Source organism: Desmodus rotundus, chromosome 12 (assembly GCF_022682495.2).
Source record: "Desmodus rotundus isolate HL8 chromosome 12, HLdesRot8A.1, whole genome shotgun sequence".
In the NCBI taxonomy this organism is placed as follows: domain Eukaryota; kingdom Metazoa; phylum Chordata; class Mammalia; order Chiroptera; family Phyllostomidae; genus Desmodus; species Desmodus rotundus.
This window is the reverse complement of record NC_071398.1, coordinates 100,028,590-100,043,010: the sequence shown is the minus strand read 5'-3', so window position 1 is coordinate 100,043,010 and position 14,421 is coordinate 100,028,590. Positions and strand designations below refer to the sequence as shown.

Sequence of the window (14,421 nt, the reverse complement as noted above, 5' to 3'; positions counted from 1 at the left end):
CCAACGGCCACGTCCACTGCGTCTTCCAGAACCCTCCTGCCTGCGTCCACCCCAGCCAGTCCCAAGGCCCCCGGAAAGTTGGCCCAGCCCATCCTGGCCCTCTTCTCAGAGCACGCAGGGCCCCTTGGGCACCCTCCTCTCCCCACATTTATAGAGTACCATAACCTCCCGCTCTGTGTCCCCGGATCTGCTTTGCTACGTGTTCTCCATCACCTTCACAGCGCGGACGGCAATTTGAAATGCATGCAAAATTGCCTCCTCTGTGAGGCGGTTTCGACAACGCCAGCGTGTCATTTTCTGGTTAATTTACCCATTGCACCAACATGCCTTTGCCTAAGGCCCACTGTGCATTAAGTGCCGTACAAGACGCTAGGGATAAGGGAGGCAAAGAAAACTGAATGTTACCAAAACAGCCAGGTCCCTGTCCTCCCAGAGCTTATGATCTGGTGACACAGACAGGCAATGACCCAACAAGTAAGCATGCGTTTCAGAGGGTGACAAGCACCATGCAGACCGCAATGGGCACGGCGTAAAACAGAGCCGAGGGCCGGGGCTCTGCCCCGCAGGCCGCGCCTCTCTTAAAACGATTTTACTCGTCTTTGGAGTATCTGCTTAATCGACGTCTCTCGGCAGCCTCCCCTGGGTCGTTAACACGCCAGTGCTTCGCCTGATTCATTGTTACACGCCCGCACACACAGGAACTTCATAAGTCTGTGTGACGGCTCCATGAGCGAACAAGTGATTTAATTAGAGAACCAACTGTTTGTAAGATTCCATTGGATTCTAAGTTTGAGAATTCCATGGACAACCAGTCAAGTGCACCCCAGGTTTCCGATGTGTTACCCCAAATCTCTACTTTCATGAAACGCCCATTTACAGAGATTAAATGCAGGCGGGCATCTCCTGTCTCTGAAATCGACCACACGGAGAGAACCCAGTGCCAGTACAGGGGAGAGAAATAATATAATTCAGGAATACTCGATTTCCTTAAAAACCAAGATTCCATTGTTGCTTTTCCAGTTCAGCCTGGACAAGCAACAAGCACGAGGGAGGGGACTGTGCTGGCCACGGGCCTCCCGTGGACACAGTGGGACACTGTGTCACTGGGCCCAGGCCGTCTGAAAATATAGGCCTGTTCACCGGGCAGTGTGGAGAGGGGCAGTCCGCACAGCGGAGGGACAGCTGCGGGCGGTCCTGGCGGAAACTACGTCCAGAAGCTCAGCTCTGAGGTTTAACAGCCCTGCCGCCCAGCGGGGGCCCCCAGAGCTGAAGTCTCTGTTAGCAACGTCTGGGGGCCAGAGAAGGGGGAGCCACCCTCGAGGGACCGCAGAGACAGACGAGGACGGGACAGGACGAGAGGGGGTCAGACAAGCGGGAGACATGCACAAGCAGGTCAGGGTCCACACACAAACACGCAGGCGACCCCCAAATCCAAGAAATATCCTTTAAAACCACACCATGCTGGAGCAGCTGACCGCTCAAGTATCCAGCAGGTGGGGACTTGTTTTCCAAGAGCTGGTTCAGCGGGACAAACCGAGAATTGTGACCTCACCGGGGTGTGACACCAGAGTTGGAGCAGCAGATGGTGTGAGTTAGCGGATCCCGCGGCTGGGGATGGCCCGCGGCTCCTCCCTGCACCAGCGGCGGGGCCCGGGCAGGCCGGTCACCTCTCCGTGCGGCAGTCTCCTCCATGACAAAACTCGGGGAAATAACCGCTCCTGACTGAGGTCTAAGTTTGTCCTGAGGTCCCGTGGAGACACGACATATGACAGCTCTTGGAAAATTGTAGAGGATACACTTTTTTCAACAAAGCCTTCTACGGCATTTTCTGTGAGCCAAGCAACGCTTTACAAGTAGTAACCAAAAAGGACCCTATGGGGTTGGGGCTGTGATGATCCCCATTGTGGGGACAGGGAAGGGGCACAGACAAAGCAAGACCCTTGCCCAAGGTAGCGCAGCTGGTAAGCGAGTCCCAAGGACTTGATGCCAGACGCTGGCTCCTAGGCACATGCTCTCAAGCACGACCCTGGGTCCACACACATGGCTCCTGAGAACAGTGGGTTTTTTTAACTCACATTAAAAAACCAGCCTTGGCCGGTGTGGCTCAGTGGATTGAGCACCAGCCTGCAAACCAAAGGGTCACAGTTCGAGTCTCAGTCAGGACACTTGCCTGGGTTTCGGGCCAGGTCCCCAGTAGGGGGCGTGCGAGAGGCAACCACACATTGATGTTTCTCTCCCTCCCTTTCTCCCTGCCTTCCCCTCTCTCTAAAAATAAATAAGTAAAATCTTTTTTAAAAAACAACAACAACAGTGACGATACCCGGCTCTGCCTAGTTCTGCATGTCTGCCCAGAAGGCTTCTCACATTCATTATCTCACGCAATTCTCACAAGAACCCGATGAGGGGTTACCATTCTATTCCGCTGTATGAGTGAGGACACTGTGGCTTGGACGTCGCCGGACGTGCGTTTCAAATTATTTTTCTATGAATGGAGAGTGCAGCGCAGAGCCCCCATCACCCACATCCTCCTGTCTAACCCCCTTCCGTCGACGGACATGACTTTTGAAATGGAAGATACTGCCCTGGCCGGGTAGCTCAGTGGGTTGGAGCATTGCCCTATCACCAAAAGGTTGCAGGTTCGATCCCTGGTCAGGGTGCATACAGGAGGCAACCGATCAATGTTTCTCTCTCCTTCCCTCTCTCCCAAATCAATAAATATATCCTTGGGTGAGGATTAAAAATAACAATAATAAATAAAATATCAGGATAAAGAAAAAGAAAGAGAAATGGGAGATCTCAACCAGTAACAGAGCAGAAAGAAAACAACACTGAAATGAAACGATGAGGGCGGGAACTGCCGGCCTCACTCAATCAGCAAGCGCCCGGCCAAGGGCTGTTTGCATTCTGCCCGAAGGCACCTCCTTCGCAGGCCCACGCCTGGGCCCAGAGTTCTCTCATGTGATAGTCACTCCTTTGTGTGAACACCCTCCCAGCTGGAAGTGTCCCTGGAAGAAAACCAAACGGTCACGGACATCCCACTGTGAATTAGTTCATGACGCGCCCCCCACCAGCGGGGCGGCTCCCACGGGCGGGCTCCCGTCTGCACCCCGGGCGCTCGGAAATGTAACGGCTCACAGGAAGGGGTCAGAGCACAGGACGAGTGAGAGCCGAGGCTGACCAGGGGTCCTGAGCGTGCTTGTGGGACTACCTGCGCTGAGCAGAACCCAGCGGTGCAGGGGCTCAGAGCCCCAGGGAAGAGCAGGGAGGCCCCGGCACAGTCCAGCCAGAAACCAGCAGGAGGCTCTCCTGGAATGTTCCTGCCTCTGGGTTTCCAAAGCCCTCCTCATGGACCTGACGGTGGCATTTGTCTCTGACATGCCGGGCCGTGTCCCCGTGATGGGGGCGACTGTCACTGAGCAGATGGACGGGAGACACGCACAATAGGAAACGCCATCACGGTGTGAGGGGGGCGGGAGGGAAGTGGGGTGAGGGGAGCCAGCAGCGGGGGCGGCAGCGCTCCGTGGTCAGGTTAAAAAGGATTTGTTCCAGGGTGGAAACCAGAAAGCTGCCCCCAGGAGCTGGCCCGGGGGCAGGAAGCCTGAAAGGACCAGGGGGCGGGATGTGTGGAGAAGGCTGTTTGGGGAGGAGGCTGAAATACAGGTTAGAGCACCAGGCAAAAGGCCGTAAAACTCCACCTCTGGACTCCACCTTTGGGCCAGCAAAGCCTGGGGCACGAACAAAAACCAGGCCGCCATGTTTCTGCGGGGTCCCACACAGAAGGGTCCCCCAAACCACCCGAGTCTCGGGGCAAAAACAGATCTTCATATCCAGGCCATCGGGGCCCCCTCCCCCCATTCCTGGTTCTCCCCAGGGCCCGGGAGAGGGCCGGTAACAACCAAACTCCCGAAAACTGCGCAAGCCACACTGTCCCCTCTCCACTGCCTGCGCCCTTGTCTGGGCCCCATCCTGTCCCCAAAGACATCAACCCCTTCTCGCCTGGAGCTGGGGGCCCCAAGCCCAGCTGGCAAGGTCCCCCGACAACGACGCGCAAGGACAGTTCACAGAGGGGACGGTTCTGGGCCGGCCGGGCCGGCCTTCATGTGCTGTGCGGTGCAGGACAACAATGTGCAGAGTGGGAATATGGTTCGGGGACAGTCCCCAGGAGCCTGGCGTTTGGTATTTAAAGGAACTTTTAAGCGCTTAAGAGGCTAATCTAGAGTCCGGGCGGAGGGGGGGGTGGTGTTTTGTTTTGTTTTGCTTTGAACAATCCTTTTAAAGGCTCCTGAGGCCTGACTGGGGGGAGCAAGGGGGTTGTGAGTGCGGGGTCACCGGCAGGGGCGGGGCGGGGGCGGGGGGGACGTGGAACGAGGATGCAGCTGCTCCAGAGAGCGCTTCTCCTCTCAGCAGCCAGGCCTGTGGCTCAAGAGGACCGTGCGTCCCAGGCAGGAGAAGCGCATGTCCAAGACGCAGCAACACGCTGGGAGCGAGGGATGGGTTGCCATCCTATCGGAAACCAGCCAGGCTCCGCACCAAAGGACCAGTCTGCTGTCCCGGTGGCACTTCTCTGACCCGCCAAAGATCACCCAGGGGCAGCACATAACCCGTATGCACCAAGATGCCAAGGAGGGACACTCAGAGACATGTGCAGGGTCCCCAAATGGTCCCCCACAGAGTCACAGCCACAGGGTCACGCAAACCTGAGAGCATCACGGAGCTGAGCCTCCCTCCAGGGCCCGGGGCACCAGCATTTTGGGCATCGAAAAGCCTCATGTGTTCCTTCCAAGAGAGAATGTCCGGGTGGACAAGCAGTCCCTGAGGACGGCCCGAGGGGACGTGACCTCTGATGCCTGCGTGAGCCAAGTAAACAGAGTTCCACTGGACACAGGGGTGCAGCGGGTGGGCAGGGGGGTGGGTGCGGGACCAGATGGGGCCAGACTCAACCGCTGCCTACACAGGCTGGGTCCACAGGAGGTCGACCGCTGTGTGTACATGAGACACAGAATTTGTCCTCGTGGTATCATTATTGATTAGTTATCGTATTGTTGGCCACAGGAACGACCGTAACGCTGCTTCTTCCCCACCCTGTGTGGCACGTGGCCCGTCCCCAGTGTGCTGGAGGCTGAGGCGTTTTTTATACAAACAGAGTCTCACTGAGCCTGTCGGGCCAGACAGTCCAACCCACGGTGGCCAGGTATCTGCCGGGCTCGTCCTTTCCATGGGGACGATGACAGAACACCTGTGTAAGAGGGTGCAGAGCCGAGGAGGCCTGGGGAGGCGGAAAAGACAGGCAACCTTCCTTTTATCCAAAAACAGGGGCCCCCCACTGGCCGCCTGCACGGTTGGAAGAGACCTCGCTCCTCCACGCGGCGTCTGCGGGGACCGGGAATCCCTCGGTCCGTGTGGCATTTTTAGTAGTCGTGACGTGACGGTGCACTAAGGCAGAGGCAGCGGCGGTTTCATTGAATTCTAGCTCAGCCGAGCGTGCCTGGCAGCCGGCGACAAGCTCTGTGGATGGCTGGACCGCCGCGGGTCCCTGCTGCCAGGCACAGCACCGAGGCAGGTTTTAGAAACCCTTGTTTGACCACTCGGACAAGGCCGTTTGCGATGGGGCCAGGTACACCCACCGGTGGGACCCCCGTGCGACCCCTTCCAGAGAGAGCGTCGTCAAACATGCCCAGTTTCCGCGGCACTCGGGGGGCGGGCTGGCGCCGGAGGAAACGTGATCCTGTCCTAAGCCGCGTTTTATTTATTTCCAGGAGTGTGAAAACAGACACACAGCAAGATTGGCACGCCGACACCTCCTTCAGCCCGCAAGCCCTAATCCTGCCCCTAACGAATGCCGGGGCCGGGCCGTTTCATTAATTTCATCGCGGGTAAAAATACAGACAGATGAGTGTGCCGGCCTGAAATAACAGTTTGGCATTTGCGAGGCGTTCTCGTCGCGTCAGCGGGATGGTGGCGTGGGCTCCTTACACGTGTGAAACAGAGACGCAAAGCCGCAGTGGTCGCTGGGGACGCGGCTGCTTCTGCTCGTGGCCCCCTGACAGAGACATCCCGGGTCGCACGCGTCCAAGACAAGAAGGGGAAAATGTAAACCCTGAGAACACCCAGCCGGGCTCTCTGTGGTCCCAGAAACCAGGCACACACACAGGCAGGGCCTCCGTCCTCCATCCTGTGATGGTATTTCCTGCAGGACCTTCTCTACACTCAGCTCCCGAGATTACCAATGGCTCCAGACCAAATCCGAAAGGCTCTGGGGGGCGACAGGCGTGATCCCCCACCTCTTAGCTCTCCTGCTCACCAAGAACTCCCTTCCAAAGATGTGAGAGGCCTTTAAAAACCCATGTGAGGGATGGGAAAAAAACAGCAGGGCATTCAAGTAGAGCTAAGAGTTCACGGGGACGGCAGAAATCATTTTTAAATCTTTCTAGGCTGGTAGGGACAGCACTTCCCCCCATAATTCATGTCCCTCGGTTGTACAACCGGGCTTAATAATCGAGTGAATGTGACTCAGTCGGGGGTCGCTAGAACTTGACAGAATTCAACGACGACGCTTTGTGTAGGCACGTCGTCCAGGAAGCTTTCGTGAATTGCCAGTACTACCACGAGGATTCTAAATCCTTGTTCATCTTCTCACTTCTGAACACTAGGGCCCCCACAATTTCTTTGGCCGTGTGTAGCAATTAGCCGATGATTTAATAAGCGGAATTGTTCCCCGTGGAGACTCTGCACCTCTTCAGCATCACCTGAACACTCCCCAGAACCCCCTCGCATGTCACTAACAGTGTTTGGGGGAATACGAAAGTAGACAGTAAGAAAAATGAAACTAGGAAGCCAGACAAACAACGACCTATCAGGGAAGCTCTTGCCACGGACCTCTGGAGACCAACAGCCACGCCTCAGCCCGGTGAGTGACAAGGGTCCCAGATGGACACGGCGTGTGAACTCACACAGGATACCAACTTTCTCGGTGTGCACCACGTATGGAAGAACCAAAAGAGCCCCACGAGCCGGCTCTAGAAGGCGATGCCCGCCTCGAAGCCCCGGAACGCCATGAATAACCACTCCTGCTATCTGCTGTTGGTGCAGAATTTTAGGTCTTTGATTCCACCAAGTCCTGCCCAGGGACCAACGCATATAACAAAGAAAGCGCCCCTGAGCGCGGACCATTTCCAATCACCCCCTAAGTAAATAAAACAAGAGGGACGTGTTCTTCTGCATGCACGCAGCCACCGCGGGGGACGGCGCTGCGTGTTCCAGGCTACGCCCCCCAGCAGCTGAGCACCGGCCTCCATTTATTGCCTGGCCGTGTTTGATTTTTACGTCCCTTCCCTTTTATTCTGCCAGGGGCGGGGCCGGCAGCACCAAGTGAAGCGAAGATGGGACAACGGCCTCTGTCACGTCATCTGCAGCCCCTCTTTGGAGGACCTGTGTGCCCACTTTTGATCTCCAAGTAACGAAAGCAGACTAACTGGCCTCCCTGCACCCACTTCCTGCAGGACCTCGATCAGAGGCAGAATCAGTTCATCACTGGTCCTAACAGAGACCATTAGCTCAGCCATTCTCCCCGAGGAGCTGCCAATCAGCAGGTCCAAAAAAGGATGCTACAGAGGATGCCCTGAGAGTGGTGTGGGCCGAGACCCCGTCAGCCCTTCTCTTCACAATCGGTCTGATCCAAAAGCAAGGTGCGGGGGGCCCGGGGGGCGGGCCGTGGCCCGGCCCTCAAGGAAAGGTTTCCTGAGGGTTGCTGTCATGTGGGGAGTGACGAGGTGAGGACAGCAGCCATCCGACCCCAGACTGCCCCCACGCCGTCCACAGCAACCAAAGGGACGATGATAAAGCTCCCACATGAGGGGGGCGGGCCCTGCCGGACACACCGAGCCGCCAGGCACGAGAAAGACACAGCATCAGCTTGATTGAACGGCGGGACCCCTTCCAGCAGGCTTCTCCCTCTGCTCTAACACCACATTCCTGATCCTCAGCAGCCTCTTCCGTCTCTGACTTGAGTCCAACTGCACTATCTGTTGGGGACAAACTTAGGGAAAACTCCCAGCGATCAGATCACAGGACTCAGTTAAACAGGGACCAGCAGTCCTATAAACGGAAGCCCCGCCGGCTGGAAAATACTGTGGTTGCGGGCTTTCAGGAATGTGGAAGACAGTTGCGCCCCGCTTCCTAAACGCCCCCACCTCCAGCACCCTCCTGCAATCCTGTAAACGTATCATCCCACCTGACCGGCCGTTTTTCTTGGACGACAGGTCGCGAACAATACAAGTCACGTCCACTTCCTCATTTCTGGACCTTCATAAATCAGCGTCCCCCACTCCAGCCTTAAATGCTTATTTGTTTTGGATGAGCAGAAGATTCATTTCTCCTCGGGGTGCCATAGCGCAGGACAGGAATATTCAACCAGACATCCTGAGGCTGTCACATGGGTGTCTGTGTGCCTACGATGCCTCTCTTGTCAATCCCAAGGTTTTTTTTAATTAGACAAACTCAGGGCTTGACAGTGAGAAGGTGTCGCCACGAGTTGGTAGAGCAGACATTCCACTTTGGAACCGGCTGCCTGACACGGTGAACAGGCAGCTAATAATTCAAATGCAAAACCGCCCCACAGCCAGACCCACACATACGAACGGCCGACACAAAGATGATACACTTGCCTCGTTCCCGCGGTGTTTCTGCCCTGCCCTGACCAAGGCACATTAGCTATCCGCTCTTCCATTTGCATGCACCGAAGCAGCATTTGAATTTCATGGATTTTGGAGAGGCCACGAATGAGTTCCTTTGGAAACAAGCGTTCCACAATCTACCGCCATCACCGGCAGACCGCCCGGCACTCTGTCAGGTTCTCCTCTCCACGTGCCTGCGCTGGGCCTCACATTTTAACCGGATCCCACGAGGAAGGCGAACTCGTGTTCAAAAACCTACTTGTTAACGAGGAAATGTGCTCTGTTTCACGAGTGTTATCTGAAATTGGACTGTGTCCCTCGAGGGGGCAGATACCTGGCCACTCCGGATAGCCTCCATCCCATTCCAAGCCCTCCACTCTAAGTGGAGGGGCTTTTGGGAAATGCTTGCTGGCCAGGATCACGTGGAGGGGGCAGTGCTGGGCCGCACGCCCCCTGAAGGCAGGCTGGGCCCCTTCCTCTGCACTCTCCCATCGCCCAGCCCGCGCCTGGCCTGCAGAAGCAGCTCCAGCCAATAACAAAGAATGAAGGAGTTTGTCCTGAGCCCAGTTTTAAAACAAAGAAACAAACAAGCGCCTCCTTTCTCTCTCTCCCCACCATGCAAACTCATACCACAGACAGGGTCCAATCTAGTCAAACCCCGTTCTGTTGGAAGAAGTGGGGGATTGGGATGGGAGATTGAGGAGGAGGGAGAAAAGAAATAAAAATAATCTAAAACCAAAAAACAAATGGGCTGCACAGAGAATGTGCCACGAGCTACAGAGTCCATGCCACCCCGTTTTGGACATCTGCGTTTCCGAAATCTTTTCTGAAATTAAAACGGAAGCCCTCCCCACACCGTCACCACCTCTCCCAGCGGCGAGGAGCGGAGCAGCTCGCTCACACGCCTCTCTAAAATCCTCCCGGTTCTGGCCAACAGCTGCGAAGTTGATCCCTGCAATGTTCCCTCAGCAGAAACAGCTTTGTCGGGGGAGAAGTGACCCTAAGTGGGCTAATCAGCCCCGACGGCCATCCGGAGGGGCTGAAGTGGCAGGGGGATTGTTGTGGGAAGGACCTCGAAACAACTGTTTCTTCTCTTGACACAGCCCGGCTTCCTTAGAGGGTCGGCTGGCAGGACAGCTGTGTTGACCCTGCAGCCTTTTCAGAGTTGCAATTTTTTTTGTTGTTGTTGCTGTTAACAAACAGAACAGAAATCCACAACCCAAATCCCGTCCTAAGCTCCAGTCCTCGTGAACTGGCTAGTGCTCTGCCCAAAGGGGGTGGACATCTCGGTGGTCATCTGCATGCAGCAAGATAAAGACTGCGTCTGCACAGTCCCCAAACCTCCCCACGCAAGCGAGAGGGGCAGAAAGTGAGCAATCAACCGAACGCTTGATTCCACGGCGGAACTAGGGGCCGTGTGGGCAAAACAGGCTGAATTACCTAAACACTGCACCGTTCACCGGGACGCGGTGGCAATAGACAGGCAACCAAGAACGGACAGATACAGGCCTCTCTGTTTTCTTTTCCACGTTCGCCACAACCACCGCGCTGGGAAGTGGGGGTGTGCGTTCGCTTTGTATTGCTCTGGATTGCCCAGCTCGTCCGAGATCAAGCATGTGTTTTATTTTTAATGCTGAAAATGTAGTTATCATTTCAAAACAAATCACAGAACGCCCGGCACGCTATGCAGATGGAGTTAAGTGCCAGTATATTCCGGCAAAGCAGCACTGAGTGGCAGAAAGAATATGTCGCCTGTGGTCACGGGTCTAAGAGCTCTGACACGGCTTAGCCGCCGCAAACAGGGCAACTCGGAGAAGGATACATGTGTTCGTTTTTTTCCTCAGTGCCTTTGTTACCTGGAGACTTCTGCACACCCCCCGTCATTGTGTGGCTTTAATAACATGGCGAAAACGGCCTGGCACGCACACTGGCCCTCCCTTGATTATCGGCACCTTCACCAGTGACAAATGCGGGACTGTCCCTCGGGCTCCTGCGCCCGCTGGGTCACACAGCCCGGTCCCAGTGCACAAAGAGCAGAGGCCTCCCTCTCAGCCACTCTGTGGCCCTTCCGTATTCCCTGCGGCTCTGCTAAGTCGCTGTCCCCATTAATTAGCCATTTTGCCAAGGAGAGCAGTCCCCTCTCCTTAGCTCCTCGAAGCCACTCCCGCCAACTGGGGACAACTAGGAAACCCTAACCCACTTCCCGGCCTCACGGAAGCTTTAGGCATCAAACAAGTCCAGATTCGAAGTAATCCACTTTCTGAATTACCTGCCTCCTAATTCTCCTCCAAACACACCGGGGGGCGCTCACGTCAGCAGGAGGGAATTACCCCCCTGCTTCGGGCACCCAAACGCACACTCCAGGGATCTCCGGAGAGGCGCCCCTGGAGCGATGGAGCAGGGCTGCGTCCGCCGCCGGCCGGCCCTGGGCCCCAGGGGTTTGTAGAAACGGGGAAGGGAGGGTCAGAGTACACGGAGAGAAACGACAAACGGGGTGTGCGCCCTGAGCTCAGAGGGGCGGCAGCGCCATTTCTGAGCTATTTCGGGACCCCAGCAGACAAGCCAGATGGAGAAAAGCGCGCAGGGAACGGCGGCCTTGGGGTCCACCATACAGCCTCACCGCTGCACCTCCGCGGGGGGCAGGGCGCGGGGAGGGGCACGGACACGTGGGTAAGGTGGGCTGGGAACCAGCGAGGAGACAGGGGCTACTGCCGCCCCGCAGGGCACCCCAGGGAAGGGGGGATGGAGAGAACAAGCTTGACAGACACCCCAAGTCAGAGTAGGGACCCCAGGGGACTGAAAACTGGGCAAGGAGATTACAGAGGGAGCCCTCGTACGCGGCTGTCCGCGGGGCCGGCAGTGGCAGTGGGCAGGGCATTTCTCTGCCTCCCCAGGAGGGCTCCAGTTGGGGGCAAGGACGCCATGCGCCTCTGGGCATTCGGGTGCGTCCGCACCTCCCAGAACCGACGCGCGTCAGGGCGCCGCCGGCGATTGCCCGCCCGGGGCTCCGAGCGCCGGGCCGCGCGGACACTTACTTCTCGTAGTCACACTTGCAGTAGAGCTTCTTGTCCCGGTAGAAGCAGGTGGTCTCCAAGGGCTCTTTGCAGGAGGCGCACCGCACGCACTGCTCGTGCCAGAAGCTGTCGTTGAGCCGCAGCAGAAACCTGTCCGAGATGACCCGCTGACAGCCCTCGCAGACAGACTTGGGGCTCACCGCTCTGCCTGCAGCGGCGACAGAGGTCCGCGGGTGAGCCGCGCTGGCCACATCCCGCCGCCGCGCCCGCCGCGCTCCCAGCGCTCACACCGCGGACGCCCCGCGTCCCCACCAGTCGACAATGCCCGGCCGATCCGGGCGCCGACGTTTGGAGACGGACTAAAAATCAAACCAATCGGCGCTTCTAACACACAGGGAAGGTTCGAATTCCATCAGAGAAAGGAGAGGAAATCTATAAGTAGCCTTTAAGTAACAAACCTGCCCGGGTGTGGGCGCCGCCTGCAAAATCAGACTAACAACAAATCTGCTCTCCCGCGTCTGTCACAGTCAGGAAATCACGCACTGTGCTTGTCTCTGCTGGCTCTTACCAAAACGGAGTGTGCAAAAAGAATTTTGTGTGCGTTTGTCTTTTGCTAAAAACGAAGTTCTGAGTTTTTTCTTTTTATTTCTTTGAGGGAAGACTTTAATTTTTTTTTTCTTTGCTTTCTAAAAAGTCCCATGCATACAGAAAAATGCCATCTCGCCTCAGGCAAACTCAGGGTGTTCAAACCAATGAACCCCCATTTGCTGAGTCTCAGCTGCAAATTGCAGATGGGTTTTCCATAATTAAGAGGCATCAAAATAAAGAGAAGAAAAAAACGGAGGGGAGAATCGGGCGCAAAGACACCCTGCGCCTGTCTGGCCAGGACTCCGGGCAGCTTACGGCTCAGCAGCCGCGGGGAGAGCGACACCGACCCCAGACCGACTCGGCAAACAGGGCGCTCCTCCAGGCCCTACCCCTTTGGACTCCTGTTTTGCCCCTTTGCGGGATGAGGTGCTTTTTTTTTGGGGGGGGGGACGCTTGGTCACCTTTGTTGGCACACTTCACAGCTATTTAACGGAGGCCTTGCCCCCGGGGAACAGTAGCCTTGAGCGTGGTGTCTCAAAGGGCCTGTCTCTCCCCTGCTTCGCGGTTACACTCCCTCGGGGGACTGGCCACCAGCTCCCGAGGGTGGCGGTCACCGACGTGGGGCACAGGCAGGGAGGCTAAGAAGAGCAGCAACCTGCTTCTCAGGTGGACGTTCTCTACTCTCTGCCCCGTCTCCTGGTGGGGACGTGCCCCGCGGAGCCCAGGACGAACCCCGATGCCCGCTTCAAGCGGAGGTGCGCGCGCGCGCCCGGCACCAAGACGCTGCCAGCCGGGGCCCCTCGCTCCTCCCAGGCGGAGTAGTCGGGGAGTTTCCAGAAGGGCGGCTGGAAGGAGGGAACGCCGCGCTCGCGATTGAGGGTCAACTGGGGGGTCGGGGGCCTTCTCTCCACACGGTTTCTCCCTCCGAACTGTCTCCTCGCCGCCTTCACCCCGCTCTAGCGGTTCCGGTGATGCCGAGAGGCCACAGTAAAGGACAAAACGAAAACCCCTCCCATTAAAACAATCGAAACACCCGCTCCCCAAACTTGAAAGGTGCCAAGGGCGGGCCGGGTGCGGTGCGGTCCTGGCCGAGCTCCGGGGCCCCGAGCGCGCGCTCCGACATTCTGTCGAGGCCCTGGGCGCGTTGCTCCCCAGCGGTCGCTGCGAAGAGGCTGGAGAGGCGGAGGACCTCGGGCCCCAGCTCCGGCTCCAGTTAATTAAAGCCTAGGCGAGGGCCCCGCCGCGCAGGCTAATCCCCGCGCTGTGCTGCCCACCGGCCCGGAAAAGCCCCTCGGCTGAGACCAAGCCTGGGGTCGGTGGACGCGAGAAGCCTCCTCGACGCTCGCCTCTAGGCCGCGGAAGGCAGGGAGGCATTTGAGGGCTGTCGATCAGCTCCTTGATTAAAAATCCCGCCTTGGGTGTTTTTAATCACTTGCAAATCGGTCGCCTGCGAGCCAGCCTGCCCAGCCCTCACGGCTTTGGGGAATTCGATGGCCCGCGCAGGAGGCCTGTCGGCCGCTCTGTTTGGGGCAGGAGGGACCGAGGGACTGGCGGACAGACGGGGTCTCAGCTGAGTGCAGGATGCGGGGCGCCAGCTCCCCTGTTGCCCAGCGCGTCCCAGCGAACTGGGCTCCAGATCTGGAGCTGGCGGAGAGCCGGGGCGCCGGGGGCGTGTGGCCGGAGGACTCACCCAGCAGCGAGGAGAAGGAGGCCGAGGTCTCGATGGCGCTTTGGAAGTTTTCCTCCATCTTCAGCCCGTCCAGCATGTTCGCGCCGGGCGGCGAGGACCTGCGGAGGAGAGGAAACGACGCTTCTGGCGTCGTGCCCTCCGGGACGCGGCCGCCGCACTCCTGGGAAAGGCTGGAGGGAGTGGCCAGGGTGACCAGAATGAGCCGCAGGGTAGAGGCCAGCCCAGAGGAACGTGGGGTGGGCGGAGAGACGAGTCACGGAGAGCCGCTCCAACTGATCTGACTTCACTCGAAGTCAGCGCGTTGTGTACTGAGGCCTCCGCCCCCCAACTGCGCTTCCCCTTCCCTGCCCCCACCTCCCCACCCTGTCCCAGCCCAGGGCTCCCGTGCTGGCCCGACTCCGCCCAACTTCCACCGCGGAGGGCCCTGGGGACGTCCCCTCCTGAACCCAGCTCCTGG

The 14,421-nt window shown here is 57.7% G+C and overlaps 1 protein-coding gene across 1 annotated transcript in view; it reads right to left on the bottom strand.

Moving 5' to 3' along the window:
- Positions 1 to 14,192, bottom strand: part of LMX1A (LIM homeobox transcription factor 1 alpha) — a 101,174-nt gene extending 86,982 nt beyond the window's left edge. Inside the window, exons 1-2 of the mRNA XM_053915640.1 lie at positions 13,965 to 14,192; positions 11,708 to 11,894 (exon numbers count right to left, since the gene is read on the bottom strand). Of these exons, the coding sequence (XP_053771615.1) occupies positions 11,708 to 11,894; positions 13,965 to 14,040 (263 nt within the window). The 5' untranslated portion in view covers positions 14,041 to 14,192. The remainder of the gene's footprint in view (positions 1 to 11,707; positions 11,895 to 13,964) is intronic.
- Positions 14,193 to 14,421: the final 229 nt, after the last annotated feature.